Genomic DNA, 23,308 nt, shown 5'->3' on the forward strand with positions numbered 1-23,308 from the left:
GGGGGGGAAAATTAGTAGCTTCCCTAAAATAATAGGTACAAATAGGTACAAAACTGCTATACCAGCTGCAAATGGTGGATCACTTAGCTGTGTGGTTGATACCTCAGTTTACATTTAGAATCACACAGGACAACAAAATTTACAAGAACATGGTAGTTCTTGATATATATATGAAGTGTGTTTGTCTACAAATAAAAAAATAGAATGGTAAAGTACATATTGACAGAAGCAGAATAGTAAAGTACATATTGACAGCTTCAGTGTGAATAGTAGACTTCAGTAAATCACTGGGGAGGAATGTAAGTGCTACATCTTATTGAGTCACATCTTGGCTCAAGCTGACAGCTCACCTTTATTAATTCTTGGCAGGAAAGAAGGAAGCTCATTAATTTTGTATTGCTTTTGATTCTGCTTTATGTGCTGCTCTTGGCTCAAACAACCAAAATAAATGTTCCCAAGATATGGCTCACATACTTCACTTATCTGTCAATACTGTACACTGGCTACTCTGGAAGATTTCACTGAAATATATTTTTCTTACACTACTTAACTGCCAGTAATTCAGAGAAATGTTAGTCATTTGTGTAAATGACATACTAGATATGGTCAAGAAATATTTATTTTTTTAAAAAGAACTCTCTCTGCTCGTCCCACAATTCAAGTATACAGTCAATATAAAATTGTTGTGGGGGAAGGGGAATTTGCAACTATTAGTCCAAAAAGTTGTTCTTGTTGGAAAGGAATGTTTTAAAATCTCCAGGACATACATTTCCATATAGAGTCAAGCTTCTCACAACAGTTAAGGGCCGAAGAAAATACTCAAGTATGTCCTATTTCATGCAGATATCCAGTGCACATGGGGAATAATGTACTCTGTAATTAATACTAAATTTTCGGGAAAATGTTACTGTGTTTTGGCTATAGTAGAATGATAGTGTCCAGTAATGATAAATCATCTTTCATATGATGTGAGTAGTAAATGCACATCCCAAAATGAAGTGTACTCAAAGCATTAAGATCATCTTAACACTTTTGAAATCCAAAATACGTGAATTTCCTTTTGATTTTTGTCGATGTCATAACTACTGCAACTTCTAGCTTTAGCATTTCCTTGAGAATCTTCCACTGTGGACTGTTAGAGTGCAGCCCAGGTGTGTGTGCTGTGGTTGCTGTGCTCTTGGTGCATTAAAGCTTCCTAACTGTGAGCAGTTTGGCCGCTTCAGGTGCCAGGGCAACTTCTCCCAACTCTGACAAGCTGTATGGTCTCTAGCACAAGACAGGGCAATGTATGTTCAAAAAAATATATTTGCTTAACAAAAGGCATAGCCACACAGGTTTGCTCAGTAGTTATTCATGAGAGCTTACTGAATTTTCTTCAAAAGATGTACCACAAGGCTGAGATATCACTATAACTTTGAAACAAAAGAATTCACATTATTTTTCAGAAAGGCAAAATAGAAAGTGGTTTTGGGGCAAACTACTAAAATCCTAAGAATATATATTTGATTCAAGGCTAGAACTTGATAATATATTTGTACGACATAGTGAGCATGCAATATGTATACATCTCCGTAATGTCGATGTCTTAGTATCTCAGGATTAATTAGTGTTTACCTTCTCATGTCAATAGGGACCTACAGGTAGAACTCAGGGTTATTTTGGAGACATAGTGGTTCAAGTGTTAGTATAGATCACTGGTGTAGTAAGACTGGTGGAAAAAACAATAAGCATGAAAAAAACTTGTAAAAGCCAAACCTGGTCATTCTGAGAGATACCCAGTCTGCGTTTTGCCCATGCATAAAGTCAGGCTCCAGGTGCATATTTTAATAAAGCTGGCTGCATTTCTATTTCAAAGTATTTAGGTAGTTTAAGCCACATTGTGTAAAGGTGAGAGAATTTCTAAAAATATCACTGGAAACGTAACTCTTAGAATAAGAAAAACTTTAACATGAAAAAGTGTATTTGGGGCTTTTTTGGAGGCATACTTTGTCATTCTGTGGGCATTGAGTACCTGAAAAACAGTAGTGTTCAGCCCTGTCATGTACTCTGAACGTGGTATTACCTCAGAGGAGAAGCATCTGCAATTTGGATCTCGACATTGTTTTTTTTTTCCTTATTTTGAAGCACTTAGCTTCAGCTTCTATTCAAATCTGTCAACCTTATCCTTTTCTATTATTCTGCTAAAAATATGGCAAACTGTCAGTTTGCCACAAAACTCTGTGATTGCCGTGCTTGAAGTTTCAGGATTAAAAAAGTAGGTGCAGATTAATTGAGGAAAGGAATCCATGAACAACTTGGTAAAACTTGTTCCGTATCTATCAGCAGTAGATTTGATAATGTGTGTGTCCTTGTACATCAGAAAGCCACTTTTTTTGGAACTGTGGTTCATGTGAGCAGCACAAACACACTTAGACAGTAGCAATTTAATTCTTTGCCTTCTGCTATTGATAAATATCTTGCATGGGCTCCACCTTAGCACACAAAACAGGTGGAAAGGGTCATGTGTATGCCTTGATGATGGTTTGTGAGTCCTCTGCACTACCTGTTGCTTAACGCAGGTCTATGCCTTTCCTGAAAAATTTGTATTTACAGGACATTTTTACTCAGCAAATAATTTCTTAAGCCTCTAATAGTGATAAACCAGTTCCAAGATTAATCCCTCCTGCTCCTCTTGTCTGTAAGTCAAGTGGTAAACAAGAACTGTGTTTCTTTGTGTTTATTTTTGGGGATTGCTGTTGGAATAATTTTTAAAATGATAAAGTAGCTGTCACTTTCTTGTCCTTTGGGTACTATTCAGTGAATAAAGAAGTTACGAGTAACCACTTATAATGATATTTTTTTTTTCGGAGATGTGTAGATTTGTAGATGTGTAGTGGCTGTATCTTCTCATTGGATATATGGATTTGGGAAATGGTAGTTCCCAATAACCGTGTTTACGTACTGTGGACTCTTAGATAGCAGTAATATCCTCAGATTTCATAGTTTACTATATAGATTTCATAGTTTACTATATCTGTAGTGTGTAATTATATAGTTACATATTACTTGGTCATTGCTGGGCAGCCAAACTCCTTTTGTTATTGCTGATGCAAGAGTGAACCTTTTATTTCTTTTGTAAACATTAAAAAAAAAAAAAAAATTGGCACCTCTTTTGTGAAGGAAGCCATTAGCAGCTCTGTCAATAGGTCTGCACAGGAGGAATCCAAACACGGGAGAAGTGCAAGAGAGGCAAAGGGCAGCGAGCAAGAAAGCAGGATGCATGCTCCAGTGACTGGGGTTTGGTTTGCATTAGTACATCTGACCAGGGCTACCAAACAAAGAGGTTTGTTTTAACAATACGATAATAAACGAGCCTGGTTTCATCAAAAACATTTTCATAGTAGGTCGCTGACCCGTAAGAACTCATGGAAAAACAAATTTGGGTCTCGTTTATGTAGACAAGAGGTTCTGTAACCACAGGGTTCTTAATCTTCTGAAAGTGATGGTTACAAAGCAAATGGCATAACCACACTTCCACTACAATGTAACCATAATTCAGTTGGAATAGCCGATCAGCATTGAATGTTACGTCAGGGGCTTTAAACATTATTCTTTTCTGTGGCTTGTTTGCTTGATTTTAGCAGTTTTATATACTTGATGAAGATTTATGGGAGTATTTGCTTAAGCAAAACACTTGAGGATTTAGCAGTCATTTTTCCAGGATCTGTAAGAAATACTTAAAGTTGTCTGTTACTGTTGGGTAAGAACTGCTGCATCACTGGTCTGTAATAATTTGGATGAACTTTGTTTAGTTTAAATAAAATTGTCAAAATGGTTTTTCTTCTTTGAGCTTCCTCATATAGAAGGATTACACTGTTTGCTGTCTTAGAACCACCAGAAGTGTTATTGGCTGAAATTCATGCTGTCAAGCACAGCAATCTTTATAAATAATTCTCTTCCGGAGTGAAACATTGATGATTAATTCCAAGTACTTAACATCTTTTAGTTCTTTCTTGGAGAATATATGTCCACGTAGGTCTTTGAAGCCTTTTTGTCATTGGTCAGACCCGTACAGTCTTGGTCTTGCTTTTTGTCTGGCACAACTCCCTTTTAACTGTGTCTACTGAACTGGAGCTCAGCTGAAGCTGCAGCCTTCCAGATAGAACAGAGCAGACTAATTCATGATGGCTTATAATTAACTTCATGTTAGTATTATCTTTGCAGTTGCTTGGAGATGATCTCCAGATCTTTCTGTCTTGAATGTCTTACAGTATGAGGATAACAGGAAGAAGAAAGAGTTCTAGGACTCATGCAGGTGTTATGGATATTATGTATACATTTTAATTTTTGTCTGTGATAGTTCTGAATGGGATAGGTGTGATGCAGTGTATTGGGAATACAAGAGAAATATGGGAACTGCCAGGTACTGAAGCACTTTGGAAAAACTGACACCCCCCTGCATTTGATGACTTGTGGGAAACTGGAAGTGGATCAGGGGTAAATATCACAGAAATTGGGTGTGCTCAATTTTAAGGTAAGAGCTTCTTTAATGACAGTGAATTTTTGTGACTGATTATGCCTTGTGGCTTCCTCATCCCAAACTTGAATGAGTTGTGATAGTAATTCCCACAGGCTTGTAGTAAAACAGTTAACAGGAGCTGCTTTTTCGTTCTCAAATTTAAGTCAAGTGTACAGTGTGCCCTTTGTTCTGCTTAATTATTTCCTTATATTCATTCCGATGGCTTTGGAGGATGCATCCTTTGTTAGGCATCCAGTTTGATTTCGGGCAGGAGATGATTCTGCTCGTCTTCCTTTTTAAATAGTTCTGCTTGGCATATTGCCCCAGGGAGGCAGGAGTAACACGTTGCCACAGAAGCATTCTTTACTATATATGGAGAGACGCGGTGAGCTGGGCTTCTATCGACATATTAACACACATCAAATAGGAACGGTGTTTTGTTTCTTTTGGTAAAAATTGCAATAATAGTTCTACTTGCAAGTTGTCTTGCTAATTATTCACAGCTATTTCTCACTTCTGGAAAGAGTGTGACATCAGGAAGAGTGTGAGCAGCAGGTGGAGGGAGGTCATCCTGCCCCTCTGCTCTGCCCTGGTGAGCCCCCATCTGGAGCACTGTGTCCAGCTCTGGGCTCCCCAGTTCCAGAAGGACAGGGAACTGCTGGAGAGGGGACAGCAGAGGGCTACGAAGAGGATTAGGGGACTAGAACATCTCTCTTAGGAGGAAAGGCTGAGGGACTTGGGTCTTTTTAGTCTGGAGAAGAGAAGGCTGAGGGGGGATCTGATCAATACTTACAAATATTTTAAGAGTGGGTGTCAAGAGGACAGGGCCAGTCTTTTTCCAGTGGTGCCCAGTGACAGGACAAGAGGGAACGGGCACAAACTTGAAGGTAAGAAGTTCCATCTAAACATGCGGAGGAACTTCCTTACTGTGAAGAGTGGTAGAGCACTGGAAGAGGCTGCCCAGGGAGGTGGTGGAGTCTCCTTCTCTGGAGACATTCAAACCCCACCTGGACAAGTGTCTGTGCAATGTGCTGTAGGCAGACCCGCTCCGGCGGGGGGGGTTGGACTATATGATCTCCAGAGGTCCATTCCAACCCCATATGATTCTATGATTTGTGTTGGGTTTGGGAAAATGTTGAAATTCAATTCTGTTCCTCACACTCTTTTTGCCTGTGTTACTAGTTTGTTCACAGGCAGAGGAAATCTGTGTGATGCTTACACATTGGCTCTGTCCTCCCATCTTATTGTCAGATTTTCTCATATAAGAGTTCCTAAAAAAAGAAAAGGGTTTCTTACACTGAAAACAAAAAAGTGTTATAGAACTACTAGTTCATATGCTGCTGCTCTGTACAAAGAAATGTAGTCTGCTTCTGGGAGAGGGTAGATAGTCTTTTTCAGTCTAATGAAAAGTTACTAATAAAGATTATTACTTCTGACAGCTTTGAAAATGTGAACCAGGACCACCCAGTGTGCTGTGTTTGTAATAAGGGATCTCAAAGTGGTAACTCTTGTTAACTGTTTTACTTCAGAAACCAGTCCCTTAGCCACATGCAGTGGTATCTCTCTGAGTAGATTTTGGAAAAGCTTCTGAACTAACATGTCATGTAAGTGAACAAGATTGTTTATTCTGCACCGTAATCCGGTAATATGGCTGCACTGTGCTTCCTTGTAGCTACCTTACCAAAATGCCATTATATATTGTCTGGCTTTATTTCCTAGTGTAATAATATGGAGGTGCTGACACAAAGCAGTGGACAAGGTTGACTTTTTCTAGTGGGTGCTGTATTGTGACTGTTTTCCTTCACAAAGGGGAAGTGGTACAAAGCAAAGCAAGAAGCTATGTTAATGACCGCAACGTCTTTCTTGATGCCAATAAGGTTTTTTTGTTGAAACCATTGAATGAAACTGACTCTGCTCCTGCTTCACTGTTTCCCAAGTCAATGCAGTTTAAAAGAGAAAACTTAGTAACTCCTTAGAGTTCGATAACTCCTGTCTTTCTGTCTGAATCTCCTGTTATGCATTAATTCATTTTTATTGCTTCTTGGTTACGCCCAAGCTTGTGATGTAACCGCTTCTCCCTTAAAGTAACTCTTAGAAACTACATCATGTTCCCGGAGGCTGTTCTCTGAGGACAATGCCATAGAGCTCTTAATAACAAAGGGGAAAAAAAGCCAGCTTGTTTATTGCCAAAAATGAGACCCAGATGTTCTGAGTGTGAAATAAAATAAATGACCAAATTGGGGAGTGAACCCAAAATTACTTGAATAATTTCCAGATATGAAATGCCAAAGTACCTGGGGTTGCTCCCTTAAAACTATCCATTTAAATATTTTAAAAACATTGTAATTTTGATTTTCTGTTGGAAAATGAGTTGCGTAATAGGTAGCAGTGCAAATATAGATGTTAAATTAAATTTGAAAGTTGTTGAAGTTGTGTGGAAAGGAAAGGAGTGCTACTTACTTCATGACAAATCTGCAGTACTTTGATTTGGTAGTAAAGCTGTCGATGCTCGGTTGAAAAGCAGACACAGAGTTTGGAGGCTGATGGGTGTCACACACATTTGTGGGGTTAAAGCTAGATAATTGCTATATTTGGAGACAACTGAGAGTTAATATCTTGGTCTCTATCAACATAAATTTCTGGGTGGAATGCATTCAGTAATATGCAAGAATAGTACTAGTAAACATAATACTGCAAGATGTTTTAAATAGAAAGTGAGGATGTGCATAAAAGCTTTTTGTTGTGAGATATTCTAGTAGAAGCCAAGCTTTTTCCTTTTTCTTCTGTAGCCATGTAACTTTGATTTCTGCTCATGCCTTGAATATTTGCCATTTGCATGAAGCATGCTTTACTGATGTTATGGCATTCAAAATTTTCAAACCAAGTCAGTAGCATAATGAGAAGTGAAATTGCCTTGGAAAATTGCACCATTTCCCAAGTTTGAATAAATAACATTTGCCTCACGTTTACATTGGGCTTTTATATTGATTACGTTCTCCGTGGGAAGAAGGTGAGTGCCTCTCGGGGACTTTGAAGAGAGCATGGAGGAAATTTCTCATGTAGTTAGTGGGCATTGCCTCGCTGTAACTTCACAGAGAAGAGGTTTTGGGGTTTTCCTTAGTTTGCTTCTTAGGGTAAAACTGTTCTGCAGCTGCGAGAACAAAGCATGAAGCTGAAAATGCCTCTTCTCAAAATATTGGATACTATTGTATTTGATATGATCCGTTTAGATTTCTTCTCCGTCAGAGATATACTAAGCATACGTTTGTACACCTTGTGTGTAATTAAAATAGGTCAGTCACTACAAAAATAATACCTTAAGCCAACCTGTTCTATGTTGCAGATTTAAAGAAATTATATTCACTCACAGAGAAATAGTGATGCCATGAGCAGAAAAATATTGAGGGAATGTGATTGCATAAAACAATTTCCAAATTTCAAAATGAATTGTATAAGGAATGCATAGGCCTCTGAGACTTAAAAATGCTTTTGCCTGTTTATTTGAATTCTGAACCCTGAAATTCTTCTGAACTTTCTGAAATCTTCCAATGGTAATACAGGCCTTGAAGGAAGTAATGTTCTGCATGTAAGGAGCAATTATGCTGCGTGATTGTTGAAATTGCTTTCTTCATAATTTTCAGTAGTAGCAAAGAATCTGGTTAGATTCTTCTTGAAAAAAAGATTGGAATAATTCCAAGTTGGGCAAGTTAAAGGCTTTAATACATGTGGCTCAAGCAGCAGATAAGAAAATAGTCATTTTACTGTAAAACAAAGTGTTACCCACAGTGGAAAGGGTAAACACCTGGGAAACTGCTGGCTGACTTTCTGCTATGTTGTGCTTCTATATATGTCTTGTTCTTTTCCATCTATACTGATCATGCCTCTGATATAGATTAGGTTTAGCTCCTGTTTGATTTTCTCATTGAGTGGGACTCCATGAGACAACAGTACCCAAACTGGATGTGACCTTTCCCGTGTGTAAACATGAGGGATGCAGCTGAAGTCAGTACCCCAAAGAAAGTTTCCCCTCCAGGAAAACAGGACCTCTGGCTTGAAAGCAGCTTGAAAATTTTCCTGTCAAAATTGAGATTCTTCCCTTATCCGGAAGCTATCCAGAAAAGGAATAAACCAAAACTATAATAGAAGTAAAAATAGCCCTGGTAAGGTGTAGGTCTTATTCTCCATTTATTTCATAGAATGGTCCTGATAAACATCTGCTCCTACCTCTAGGCAGGTAGCGTTGTCTCTTTCCAAGGTTGTTTCTTATGGTGCTTTTTAATAGTCAGGGGAATCTTAATAGTTAAGTTTCTCTCCTATCCCAGCCTCAGACAGAGTAAGAAATACTATTAGCCTGGTTGGAGCCAGGAAGGTAGGAATTTCACAGTTAATAACTTATCCATTGTTTTTTTAAGGGCCCTTGATAGTCCATGATTGACATTGGAGTTGTTTCCCCTTGTCCCTTTGCCTTCAGGACATAGGGACCCCCACACGGGCAGGAGGAAGGGGAGAAACAGCACTTGTTATACATACGAGCAATATGTTTTTAGGAGGTGAGAAGGGAGTGTTTGTTCTTTGCTGAAACAGTGGGTTTGATGCTGTATGTGACTGCTCTAAAGTAATACACTGGAGGACAATGTTGCATGTTTATTTCTTGTGACTTTTAAAGGTCACAAATTCTCTAAATCTGCAATTGAGTCTGTCTGAATCACAAAGCAGGAAAATGCAGTTTGTTTAGCTATAAAGCTGTGAATTGTAGATATGTATGTATTTATGCTATATGGGAACAGAAGTCACGTGCAATTTAACTTGGGGGAGCAAAAGAGCTTACTTGGAGGCAAGTGAGGGTGTCAGAGTTGGGACACAAGGGCTTTGGATGAAATGAAATTAAATGAGAAGGAAGGTAATGTTCATAGAGATACATGGATATGTGTGTGTACACATCTACCTATCTCTTGATTGCAACTGTAATTATGAGTCTTTTATTTTATTCCTAAATGTTCAAATAGTCTTTTTAAGCCTTACATTGGGAACACATTGAATTTGTGCAGCACGCACACTTCACAGTCTAAAGAGGCTTTGCAGAAGTGCTTTGAATAGAGGTTTAAAATCTACATCTCTGTTGTTTAGTATGAATTGCCGTTTCTCGTGTTAAGTTGAGTTACTCCTTTTATTAAAAACTCCTGGCCACATCTAGGTATGCAGTTTTATTATATAAAGCTATCAAAACTATAGTGATGGGTAGATATTATGCATAGATACAATCATTATTATATATTATGTTAGACGTTTTGTGGAAGTGCTCCTGCAATTCCCTGGCATTTCATACACTGAAGTTTTAACTCTGTAGTCTTGTATAAGGTGATTAGGAGTTGAACCACTTATATGTCTGGTTCTATATCAGGGGTTTTAAGAGGACATAGCTGTATTGTATCCAAACGTAATTAAACTCTACATAAGCTTATGCCTGAGACTAAGATGGCGTAGTAAACTGAAAAATTCAGTTACAAAAGCTGTGCCAGGGATTTATAGCAGGTCCAGCAGAAACAGCAGTTCCCTTCTGTAGTGACTTCCTGCACACAGAAATACAGGATTTTAGCCTTTGCCATTTGCAGCTTCCTAAACATCTTCCAGGAGAAGCGTAGGTGAAGAGAAGTTTGAGCCCAGCGAGAGGACAGTGTGCTAGTGTGGTGGGCTGATGTGGATGCCTTGGAGTGACATATGGACTCCTAGAGGTTCATTGCTTACTTGAGGAGAACTATGGTGCGCAGCTGGTGGTTGGTCAGCTTTTATGGTTCACTTATGGGGACTGGAGGAGCAGGGTAACGAAACAATGCGCAAAGTTACATTTCCCATGCATAGCAGTGGTTAAAGTAATCTGGAAGATGGAGGGAGTTGGAGTGTATGGAGATTGTTCACTGTACAGTCAGCATGTGTCTAATCAGACTTAATAAGTTTGACTCAATGCAGGTATTGCTAGAGCTGATACGACTCCTGGAGAGCCTCTCTGCACAGATCTTCAGCTTCCAGGAGGTTTTATTAGTCTGGACTCCATGCTGTGCACATCCAGAGTTGCTTCTGATCCAGCACTGGAGTTAATCTGTTCTGTGCCATTAGATGATTATGCATCATTCTGCCCAGTACTCTGAATTCCTGGAATACTTTGCAGGTCTTATTAGCTGTAAAACCTCCAGTTCAAAATATTTTAGTGACTGAACAGCTGCATTCTTATCCAGCAGTCCTAGGTCAAATAACCTGGACCAGATCTTGTCTGGCTCAGCACCCCAGTTTCCTTCCTCCCTCTGGGTGTACCTCAGTACTGGTATGGTGGTGGCTGGTGCTATGTGTGCACACATGTGCTGATTGCGTGGTGGGTGTGTTTCTAACGTGAGAGAAGAGGGCAGATCAGAGATTTAGTCAGTGTGCTGTGAGTCCCAGGTGGTGTGCCCAGTTTCAACAAGGCAGAGGGTTTGGTGTGGCAATCAAAATTTGACTGGTTTTGCTCATGCGAAAATGTAAATGATATTTTTCTTTCATTCTGCTCTGTTCAGAGTCACAAAACCAACATGTCATACCTTCATCATGTACTTAGTTGCAGTTGCAAAAATGGCTTGGCTCTTAAATCCAGTTTCCAGCTGTCTTACCTTGATGTTATTTCTGCTTTAAATAAGTCAGCAATTAAAAATCAGAAATATCTATATTTGTTAATACAGTACAGTCACAAGAACAATGTCCACAAAATGATTTTACATGTTTTTGGCTCATTTTGTTTATGATCTTTTTGCAGACCGTTTTTATTTCGCTGCAGTAATATATGGCTTCAAACCTTTTCCAAGGTATTTGTTATAAAATCCGAAATACTGTTGTAATTAAACACCTGCCAGGCCAAGATTCAGGCAGTAACATGATGGTGAGAGGCTTTCATAGGTAACAGGCTTAGGCAAGTGTAGGAAGCGTCTGTTCTGCTCTTAGTGTTGTTCTGTGTGTGAAGGGGCTGCTGAAATTGTGTTTGGTCTGTGCTGGGAAGTTGTCTTTTGGAGCAGCTGCATCAGAGCTTGCCCTGCCCCAGGCTGCCATTCCGAAGGTTCGCCCTGGGGTTCCTAAGGTTTGCCTCACCTTGCACTTGGAGTTTCCCTCTTTGTCCTAGAGCTTGCTGAGAGATAAGGATAAAGTGCAGTGCTTGTCAAATGGCATTTTAGGAACTATTCCACCACATTTCATTCTTGTTTGGCACTTATCCGTCAAACCAGAGGAAATGGTCCTCCTAAGTGAGCCTTCAGAACATTTGCTCTTTTCATTAAATAATTCTTAAACACTTCTGTCTCTTATAGGATTTAAAAACATCCTGTCTGGTACTTTGATACTGCTGTATTGAGAACTTTCTTAATGGCCTTTCTCTCAAGCTCAGGAAGGGAGCAAGAAGTGTAATTGGAATTTTTCCTAGGCTATTGGTGGTGTTCTGGCATGTCATAAATATAAGCATGCTAAATGTATCCTACATCAAGTATGTCTAAATTTACATGAGGTGATCTAGTCATAGATGACTGTTCCAGTAGGAGGTACTTAAATACAGTAGATGATGTTCAAGAGAAACAAAACTCTGTTCATTCTCAGAGTTCCCTGGAGAATTAAATGATGAATAGAATGACTTTTGGCAGAAATTCCAACTTAAAGTAAATCTTAGGAAGTGATTGAAGTGATGTTTGGAGAGTTCCATAGCTTGAACCAAGACATCAGTAGCCATGGATTTATCAAATGTTTACCTCGAATTGGCTTAGTTCTGGTTTCCTAACGTGGCCTTGGCTTACTAGCTGCCAGCGCTGGCTGGGAGAGCAGCGCTGTGCACTCGATGTATTGGGAACGGTACCACATGCCGTACAGTGCAGCACCACTAACCTCTACTCAGGGTTTGTTTTCAAAATCAAGCTTACATGAGGTGAGGCAAAGGAAAAATGTCATCAAGTTAGTGGTCTTGATAGATGGATTTGGCTCGCTTACTGCTGCAGTATAAAAAGACCAACACTTCATCTATAGCAATATAATGTTAAAAATATGAAATAACAGTAGACCACAATGAAATGTTTAGTGCTGTGAATGGTAGGTCACAGTGGGAGCTTTTTCAAAGCATCCTTGTTTGGACTCTATCTCATAGAAACATCAAATAATTTGGGTTGGAAGGGACCTTTAGAGGTCATCTAGTCCCACCCCCAATATTCATATGATGTTTGAAAGAGAATCAATACTAAGGTTATGTCAGGATGAAATCTTAAAATGCCTAGGACAATTTAAAATGGCAACAGAGAACGTGGTCCTTTTATCTGTCACAGGTAGGGCAGTGGTGGCCCCTATAAATAGGAAATCACTTAACATATTTGATTTTCTGGATTAATTTGATAATAAGTTAGGGAAATGTACTTTATATTAGCTTTTTTCTTTTAAGAAGTTGTTTGTATCACTGCAATTTGTACATGTTTGACTTCTCAGGTGACAAATTTTCTAATCTGAAAAATACAATTTTTTGCTACTACATACATTTGCTTGTGTACTTGTTGGTGTGGAATTTCTTATTCTAGAAAAGGAATCTGCTTTTGCTTAGCTTCTGTGGCTTAATAAGCAGAAACTCAGCATTTGTGAAATCCTTGCAACTACAGATAAGAGTATTCTTAAAGTGTATTCCTTGGACGTTACTTTGAGATAAGTCCGTTGACTTTGGATTGACAGTGGATAATTGTGTGTTGTGAGAGCTGAAATGATCAGATACAGTGAATAAATCAGACAGCTGTATGGAACTGATGCGTTTCACTGGCAGTCTTTTTCATTCTGATCAAGAAATAAGTTCAACATACTTCGTATGTTCCAAGTACTAGTGATAGTCTTAATGAATGAAGATGGAACTGAAAGGTGTGAAGACCTGTATTATCATAAGCAATTTTTTTCATCTAATTTCATCCTGCTAAGTAGATCAACTTAATATGCTTAACTGAACTTAAATATGCTTAACTGAAAATATGAATTTGATGATGATTAAGTAACATTACCATCAACCTTAAATTAAACAAGATTAAGTTTAGTTTGCCTTAAAAGCGTGACATTTTGCATGTGTCAAGGAATCTGGTTTACAATCTTCTCATGGACTTAACCAAATGCAAACTGGTGCTTAGTATCTCTCATGTTCTTAGTGTTTTGTTTACTGGTTTGTTCATTTATCTCAGAAATGTAATGGGTAGTCAGTAGAAGTGCTATGAAATAACCAGTTTGGTTATGCTTTGGTTAGCATGAGGCATACGTCACGTGTAATGCTTCAGCTCTGTAAGCAACCTTGCAAATGCAGCCTTTGATCTGTTCTAGGTGTCAGAAAGAAAAGTAAATATTCCTTTCGCCCCTGTTGCCCCTTTATCTTGCAAGACACGTTCATATGGTAGCCATGTGAAAACCCCAGAAAGTGAGTTTGATCTCTGAGGAAGGCCTTTCAATTCCAAAAAATTCTTGAGTTCTGATAGTGCAATTATTCGGTGTATACAAGAAAACTGGAAACCTGATACTGGGTGCGAAGTATCAGTAGGTTTCCAAAAGTTCCAGGTGTCTTCTGAGATCAAAACTAGCAAAAATACATCTGTTTTCCAAGGTAACTTTCAAGGTAGATTGGGAGCAAAGGAGGCATAAATACAGGCTTATATATGAGAAGACAGTTGCCTATTTAGAATAGTAGAGTTGTATGTAATTAGTTTAGGTCAACTTCATTATGTAAATAACATTCATTAGGACTGTGAAAGCAAGCGACTGTTCTTATTGACAGACAACAGGAAAAGGACTGCAGAAAAAGGTTGTTTCTTTTAAGTAGAACTGCTTTTAGTTTGTGCAGATCTGTTGTGTTTCACAAAGGGGAGGAAGCTTTTGCTTTTTCTAGCTACTAGGCTGAAGGAACTTAATTAATCTCTTACAATTGAGAAGTTGTGGTCATTAGTGGAAAACTTTAACAGCGAGCAGGTCAAGTGGACTTACATAGAAACATTAGGCCGTTCTGTATATTGTTTCTGGAAAAATCTTAAAGATTAGAATTCTATTTCAAATCACCGTAGAGTTGTCTGGTTACCTGTATCTTCATATGTTCTATAACAGTGCTCATATTTTCCAAGTGAAATTTTAAGAGAACGTTCTTTTAAAAAAGGCAAAATCTTGTATGTTTACTGGGGAAATAATAGCTAATCTGGAAATCATCTTGGTGAAGTTACTTAATTTACCATGCCTATCTTTTTAGAAGGGGAGAGAAAATCCAGTTATCTCCTAGTAACGATTCCTTGAGCAGTGAAAGCTGACCATGGGGGCCATGTGATTCACTCTTAGCAAGCATCTGGGGGAAAATTTAAGAAAATATGTGTACTTATCCATATTAAAACATTCCAACTTTCTGGTGACTGTCACTTGACTCCCTACCTGAAGAATGTGGGCAGGTGGTCTACAGACGGCATCCTCTGTTTGGCTCGTGTATGACTAACGTGCAGCATGTGTTCTGTGCTGAGTTCCTAGCAGGAGGTTTAATACAATGGGCGCTCCGTGTATTATGCATAAGAGAATAAGCTTCTTAAATTTGAACATAATCTAATTATTTTTTTATTCTAATTGTAACTGTTTAGGCGTCTGAACAAGAATAAACTGCAAGTTCTTCCAGAGCTGCTTTTTCAGAACACACAGAAGTTAACTAGATTGTAAGTATCATTTGATTTATTTTTCTATTGTATGTTCTGTATGATACAGATTTGCATGTTTGTGTTTTGTCTGTGGCGAGAGGTTTAATTTTTGTGATACTGGAACTGCTAGATAGTAAGGGTTCTTAAGCTGCTGAGTTGTGTTTTCATGTGTGTAGTTGTAATTCAGCAAAGCATAAATATCAGAGGAAAGAGAAACAGCAAAAGATTTCTATTCCTCACACGTTCACCATGATGACTTCAAGGTGAATTGTTTTCAACTCTCTGTGTAGAGTTGTAGAAACCATGAAGAGTGTCAACTTCCAGTATAGTCTAGATGTCTACAGAGAGATATTGCATGTTCTTATTTAAAAATTAACATGTTGACATAATACAGATTATTATAATGTTTTTAGTTTTAAAAATTAACTTTTTCACTAAATTGAGGTATTGCCATGTTATGCAGTGAGTGATACTGCTAGTTTTGGTGAATTTCTGTAATCAACTTTGTTGATGTGAACTTGCTACTTGCTTGTGAACTTGAACTTACAAAAAATGAATGACATATTGACATATATGAATGACATATGAAAAATAGAAACCATTACAAACTCTAGCTGCCTTTTAAGCTTAATCTGCGTGAAAAATCTTTGTTGGATTTGTTTTTGCAAGCTTTGTCACAGCTCTTGAATGCACTAGAAAACATTTGCTCAATGGATTTGCTGGGGCTGAGTGACTTGGTTGTATTTCCTGATGTTCTTGTGTGTTTTTGAAATTGTGTATCTTGAAAATCCTCTTGAGTATAAAGTGTGAGCTGGTGCTTACTTGTAGATACCATTATCTGATCTCCAGAAGGTTCCAGTGGTATTTATTTCATAGAAGAGTTGCTTCATGTAGGTTGGTTGTCTGAGGAAACGGTGATGCTTTAAAGAGTAAAAAAAAATTTATAGAGTTTTTCAGTGTCCACTAATACAAATTCCAGTTTAACAGGATGAAGCTTCCTCTGTGAGTAGTCAGGTTGTCTGTCATTAGGCTGAAAGAACTTTCTGGTAATTTGTGGTGTCGAGGGAAGGTTGAGTGTGTTGGTGACTTACGTGCATCTGTGTGAAGGAGCCTTGCACAAAGAAACTAATTGAAAGTGACTGAGGCTTATCAATACCAGAGTGTGTCTTTTTTAGTAGATTGTGTAATCATGATACATTATAGTCCTTAACAGCAAGGATAATAATTTGGCGTTTAGAATATAAATATTGTAATAAAATTTCATGAAATAGAATGATTAATTAATACCGAATGCTATATTCTGTAATGCCTCCCAACGGATGCTGTCGAGATATTTGTCTTTATTCATTGAGATTCGTTCTAAGTCTTGCTTGCTGTTTAATAGGGCTTTAGATAGATCACTTTAGCACTGTTTGTCAGTAGAAACTTGCTATTTCTTTTGAAGATGCAAATGTTATATAAATATAGTGAATATTTTAAGTAAATAAATCTTAGCTAAGTGAACTCTTGTGGTTCCAAATGCAGTTTGGTTGTATGTTTTTCAGTGATGGGATAAGAACAAGAAATTTGCTATGTACTAGAATTTGTAGAATACACACGTATATATTTATACTTTGAGGGGAAAAAAGTGTCTAAGAAGGTTACTTTCTTTTTTTGTGTGTGTGTTAGTGTCTTGATCCTACTTTGATCCTGGTATATTTCAGAGTTGTTCTTTCTCACTTGTGTTATGACTTATTTTAAAGCCAATAGTGCCAGTCTTCTGTTCACAACTGGCTTTTTGGGTAAAAGCCTTCAATGAAGAGCCATGGTGCCTGCATTCCTCTCCTGCAGCTCCTCTGACCCAGCCTTTCAAGAAGAAAGCATAGTTGAGGAAGTGATGAAAGGGAATAAAATAAGTGAAGCAAAAATTGATACGAGGGACTGATACACGGGTGATGTAAATTCTGTGGAATTTGAGTGAATTAAATATTAAAAAATGTATATAATATTGACCTTAATTTTTATTTTCCATAGCATATGTATATTATTTCTGCTGCCATATTTTCAAACTGTTGACTCTGAGCTACGAAGCTGTGAGTCAATTATTTTATTATTTTCTAATAGTTATAATCCGGTTCAAGTACAAAGTCCAAAATAGAGTAAGAATGGTTAAGCTTGCTTCAGCTCGAATAGATCCACAATTTTAAGAACTAAATATTGCTATGTAGTATACTAAAAATGGAAGTTTGATTTTACTTATTGAGATCCAAGAGCTCACAGTGTTGCCTACATAGCAAAGGCAGGTGAGATCAGCAGAGATTCTTACAGCTGCTCTCTTCAGCAGCCGTGCAGTCAACAGTAATTCTTGGCAACTTTGGTTATCTAGATCCTGATTCCATTTTTTTAAAATACTGTACTAACCACAAAGGTGACATTTCAAGTTTGATAACTTGATAATAGTGTGAAAGTTGGGCATATGTATTAGAATTAGTAGAATTTGGTGGAGATAGAGTGACTGACCTGCTTAAACATGCAGGAATTTTGTGCCCTGGAAGGTTTCAGGGAAGAGCTGTGAATGTTTCAGGAGCAGTTGAATATTGCAAAGCACATGTGAAGACTTTTCTTAGTTTCTGTCAGTGGGATTGAAATCTGCTGGTGAGTTTCCTAAAGGATCAAGCTTTTTCATGTAGTTCAGTATCAGCAGAGTCTCTTCAGTCTTGTTGCTGCTGGGAATTGAAATGTAGAACACGGAGTTTTCCTGTCAATGCTGTGCTTGGAAAGCGAGAGCAAGAACCTGTTCAGTGATGCTGGGCTCTTCTCTTGTTCCGTATGCGTGCGCTGTTTGCATTGTGTGGGACAGCTTTCTAATAACTAATAAAATTCAATTTAGAATGCTTCTCAGATTGCAACTGCTTCCTCAATTAATCACTTGGCTCCAGATACCTTTGCCTTTCTCCAACCCTCTCCTCAACTGCTGAGCTACAGGATATACTTGCATCTTTTACAGCACTGGTTAGACTTCGTTGTCACATCTGGTTGATATTAGAAGCAGGAATATATATATAAGGGAATAAACTTTAGATGGAATGTGAAACGTCCCACAAAATGAGTTTCTCATAAGATTTTTGAGCCTTTTTCTCTAGAAAGAGTGGCTTAGAGACTCGTGGATTTTGTTTGCTTTAGTTTAGATAAGAATTCTAAGTTTAAATTGGATGGTGAATGAACCCTTGATTGGATTCTTTAGTGGAAATATTTGCCATTGCTCTGTTGCCTTGATTTCCTAGGTTTTAAAGCTTCTTAAATGTTTTATCTGGGATAAATAATTAAGTATCTAATAATTCAAACTGCAGTTTTAATGAGAAAACTGAATCAAGGAAAAGGCACTTCTAATAAATTGAGAAATGGAAACCAGGAAGATATTTTTTTATAGTTTCAAATACTATTTACTAATATCCAGCCATAAAGAAAGAGGTAACATTAATCTTAATACAAGAGATTAAATGCACCAAAAAAGATAATAAACCAAAACATGTAATTTAACAGCTATAAACCCAAGTTTTGATCCCAACATAATTATCATCTAATATCCAAAGCAACTTGTGAAATTTATTGGCAAAGTTTGTAAACATAGCTTTGTGCATGCTGGAATCCTGAGTTTCTTTCGTGTGCACAGATGGTATATAAAATGATCACAGTGTATCTGCTTTTCACTAAAGGCCAAGTACGCTTGTGGTCCGTGAGATACTTAAAGTGTGCCTACACAAACACGCACAAAATATACCACATGCTTCTGAAGATTTTTCAGGCAAAGTTTTATTTTGCTGACTTCAATAAATTCATTGCTCATTTTTTCTCCTCGAGCTAGGTATGAAAACTGCATTAAAACTGCCTTCAAATAATGGTTTATCCTGTTTCATAGGCTTTGAAAGATACTGCTGAGAAATGTGTATTATTACATGCATGTAGGTACTTAAAAGCAATTTTAATGATAAATTTATTAGACACTGAAAACCTATGTAGTCTTTTTAATTGTTTATCATATTGGCTTTTATTTTTGACACATTGCTATTTCCTATCTCTTTTCTTGATTTGTTTGCTTCCTTACGGTTTCAGTGTTTGTGCAGTGTGTATATTTGCTTTTATCTAAGCAGTTTTATTAGTTCGTAGTAGGAGTAGCTGGAACTATTTAGTTCCTGCTTTACTTACGAAGCTGACCTTGTTAAATGTAAATATAAAGGTGCTCTTAACCTCTAGATTCTCTGTGTGATACTATGTGGTTCAATGGCACACTGTGCCTGCAGCCAGAAGTTGGCCTGGGTAAGTCAGGGTCTACTGGTTTGAATTTGACAAGTGTAGAGTGTATTGGATTTCACCAATGTCTGCTTTCCTTTGAGTGCATTTATAGCAAAGATGTTTATTGTAGTGAGGAGGTTGTTTCACATGGGTATGATTTGCCAAGAATTTGCTGCTGAAAGCCTTACTAGAACTGTCACTGGTAAACCCTCCTTTCCAGCCTGGTCCTTAGCAAGCTCCAAGTATCAAATCATGACTCCTGGTCAAATTCAGAGCCTTTTATCTTGTGGATGTCAGCAGAAGCTGTGTTTGGGAAAGCAACCAGTTCATAAATTTTCTTCGTGTCCTCTTTGTTTTTCTGTTTATTCTCTTTCTAGAAAGAAAGATCTCACAGATTGCTGACTTGAAGCTCCATTATCATTTCACATTAAAGCAGGATCCTGACAATTCAATTGTTATATGAGTTTGAGTTATGGTGTTGCCATGACAAAATAGCATGGGCTTGTAACAGTGTGTTTTTGTGGTTTTTATCCACATCCAATAATTGTAGTTTTACTGTGTATAGATCACAGCAGGTCTTTTTAGAAGACAGTAAATAATTACAGTAAGTGTTTGCTGGTCTCTAGGGTGCACTTCTGGCTTGAGAAAGATGTGCATTAGGTCAGAGGCTTGTGCTGCAGATAGCTGCATGACATTTACACCATTTATCAAGCTGAAGTCATTTTATATTTTCTTTTTGGCTTTGGTTGTAAATAATGTATGTAGCAATTTTTTTTTCAATACAAATACACCAGTTGTATTTGGAGTCTAAGGATTTTTTCCTGTCTAAAGTAGAGTGAAAGATTAATTAAAAATATGAATAAAATGTTTTTTTCATTACTGTGAGAGTAGAAAACAAATGAAGACATGTCAAAAAGCCAGAATTCTCCCTCCTTGATGCTACTTTTTCCCCTGTGTGAAAGTAGTTATTTAAAATTATACTGTGCAGAAGTCTTGTTTCCCCTCTTAGGGGAATAGGCATGATTGGAGAAGAAAGGGTGCTCTCTGTGAAAATTACTTCTGGGTTTTAGTGGCGTCTTTCTTCTGACAAGGCATCTATTGCCAACTTATGTGATCAGGTCATCTTATTATTAAGCTATCTAAGGGAGTTTGTGGCAAAAGATTATACATTTCCAGAAGAAATACCACACATGCAGATTAAGTGTAAGTCTGCTTTGGAAAGAAGTTGTTTTACTCTGTTAGCTGGGTAACTACTGCCTTGGATTTTCACTATTTTTTCCGATGCTGTTAGGAAGGCGACGTGCTCTTTTGGTTGGTGTTCAGCTCGGGAAATCAGGAGGCTCCCAATTTGTGAGAGAAATTTTCCACTAAGTTGTTTGGTAGCCTTAACCACGTTGCTGGCTGTCAGCTTTCTTGAATGTAGGGGTTTTTTAAAGCTCTCTCAAACATACTTTACTTCCAAATCACGTCTTGGAGATAGCATATTAAAAATTATTCTGTTATTGCCTGCTCAACACAATCCTGAACTGGAAAACACTTATTTTACTAATGCCAATAGTAGCCTTGTAAACTTACTAAGTCCAGCCCAGGACTTACATCAGTAGGGCTGTTGTAAATAGTTTCTGATATTCTTAAAATTCTTCTTAGTATCAAAAAGTGAATTCTGGTAAAATTCAATATGTAGTTACTTAATCCCATTAGACATTAATTCCCATCAAAGTTCATTCTTTTCTCCACAACCAGGATATTTGAGAACGTCCTGGAGATGTTTAGCAAAACTTGGCTTTTCTGAAGTTCCGCAGGCTTTCAGTGAGTTGCAGCACAGCCGACTCCATCAGGGCTCCATGGTTAGTCATCGCCTCGGAAGTTGGAGACATGGTTTCTGAGGGTGGTCATGTGTGCTCTGCCAATTCTGAAACAGATCCTTTTTAACAGGCTTCAACTGCGGTGTTTGGAGTGACAAGTTAAAACTGGGGGGAAACAACACAGTGACTCAGCTGCTTCTTGTGATGGCTTTCACATGGCAGAGCCCTTAGAGAGTCCTCAAAATACAGTAGCTGTGGGTGGGCATTATTGGTTTACCATTTTCTTACATTATTCTTCAGAACTTTGGTCTTTTGCTTCTGTTAACACCAGTTCAAGCATTGTAGCTCCCTATGGTATTCTGGTTCTTCTGGCTTGGGCTGTGGGGCTGGCGAGGCTGGGGGGCATTGTGGCTGGTGGCCCCTGCAGGGTGGCTGTGGCTCTTGAAGCCATGGGCTGCTTTTGTTTAACACAACAGAGGATGAAATAGCTGTGTGGAATGTGGTCAGAGAATAGTGAGGTTATATCTGTGAGTATATTAATACTGCAGGTTTTTTGACTGGGTGCTTGTAGGCAGTTTCTTTTCTGGAAACCGAGTAACCCTCATAATGTGACTGTGCACACTCTAAATTCAGTAGTCACATTTACTGCATTGGCTTTGTTAACATGGCTTTTTGGCCTTACAAATGTCACCACATCATGGGGCACTTGCATGTAATTTATTGCTATATGGATATTCCTTTTTTTCCGGTTTAAAAATTTCTTCTTAATTGGTTAATTCATATGTGAATGTTTTTTTCACTTTCCCCATTGACTGGGCATCGAAAGGAGCTGAGAGGTATTTTGAATGCTCGGTTTTGTAGATGGTCCAGAGCTGCCAGAGTCCTGATCCCAGTTAGAATGAGCAGTGGCAAATTCACTTGTAAATTTTTCATTAATGCAACTAGGAGAAAATGCACAATAAATATAAATTTATTTTTTTTGGTGAGCAGGAGCTTAGGAGCGTTTAGAGTTATTTTCACATTTGAGGCTGTTTCCTTAGACAAGGTGAATGCAGGAACAGATTGAACTGGTGACCTGAAGCACAGGCATCTCATCTGTGTAACAGGAGAAATATAGTAATGATAATGTAAATATTTTCATTGCTTTCCATAATAGGCTGTCATCCTGAGGTTAAGGATTAGTTTACTTGTCTTGTAAAAGTCCTTTCAAATACTTTGGCAATATGTTGCAAATTTTGAGAGTTTCCTTCAGTGTGCATGTGGATGGTGGAAACGGGACATGATCGTTGTTCTAGAGACACTACCGCGGGTTAAATGATAAGCACTTCACGGAAAGGCTTGGTTTTGATCAGCAACTTCAAAAAGGCCGTTTCCCATCGCCTGTTTTCTGGCATTTAGCTCCACTGTTTACTGTTTCACAGCAGCTTTACCTGCAGAGACTTATTGGGGATTCCAAGCACCCTGTGAGTTAAGGTTTTTTTGGGTAAAATGATGCAAGACCAAGCACTGCTTTGTTTTAGTTCTTATTTGGTTTTATTCTTGGAATCTGTAACGTGTAGAATGGGAAGCTTAAGTTAGGCTTTCTGGAACTTTTCAATATGTTTCGCAGAGGTAATAGGGCATGTCTGTTTGAAGTATTTCAGACACTTAAAGGTCACCAAAATGAGTACTGCTATTACTTTTAAATGCACTACGGTTACTTTTGAAATACAGTCATAAATGATGCAGGATTTCATTATGATTCAAATGGGTTGAGAGAAGCAGTGGGATTGTAGCCTGAGGCGTATGTGTGCCTGTCAGAAAGGGTCACCGTGGAGCTCAACCAGGAGGTATTTGATCTAGAGTCTGATGTGGTTTCATGTCCCTGTTGTAAAACTTACAAGAGTAGAAACTATTTATGAAACAAAATTAAAATAACTCGTGCAAGTCATTAAATGTTATGGTGCTACAAGAATAGATTGGCAAGGGTGGTTTATTATCTTCTTACCCTTCTGACAAAGAGAAGGATGTCATACATGGTGTGCCTTTTGAGCTGCTTTTATTTCTTA

At 38.0% G+C, this 23,308-nt stretch overlaps 1 protein-coding gene across 1 annotated transcript in view; it reads left to right on the plus strand.

Moving 5' to 3' along the window:
• LOC106891544 (slit homolog 3 protein-like) overlaps nt 1-23,308 on the plus strand; it is a 554,801-nt gene that overhangs the window by 35,358 nt on the left and 496,135 nt on the right. Inside the window, exon 4 of the mRNA XM_014948178.1 lies at nt 15,130-15,201. Coding sequence (XP_014803664.1) covers nt 15,130-15,201 — 72 coding nt within the window. The remainder of the gene's footprint in view (nt 1-15,129; nt 15,202-23,308) is intronic.

The sequence above is a fragment of the Calidris pugnax genome, unplaced genomic scaffold (assembly GCF_001431845.1).
Source record: "Calidris pugnax isolate Ruff unplaced genomic scaffold, ASM143184v1 scaffold27, whole genome shotgun sequence".
Taxonomy (NCBI): Eukaryota; Metazoa; Chordata; class Aves; order Charadriiformes; family Scolopacidae; genus Calidris; species Calidris pugnax.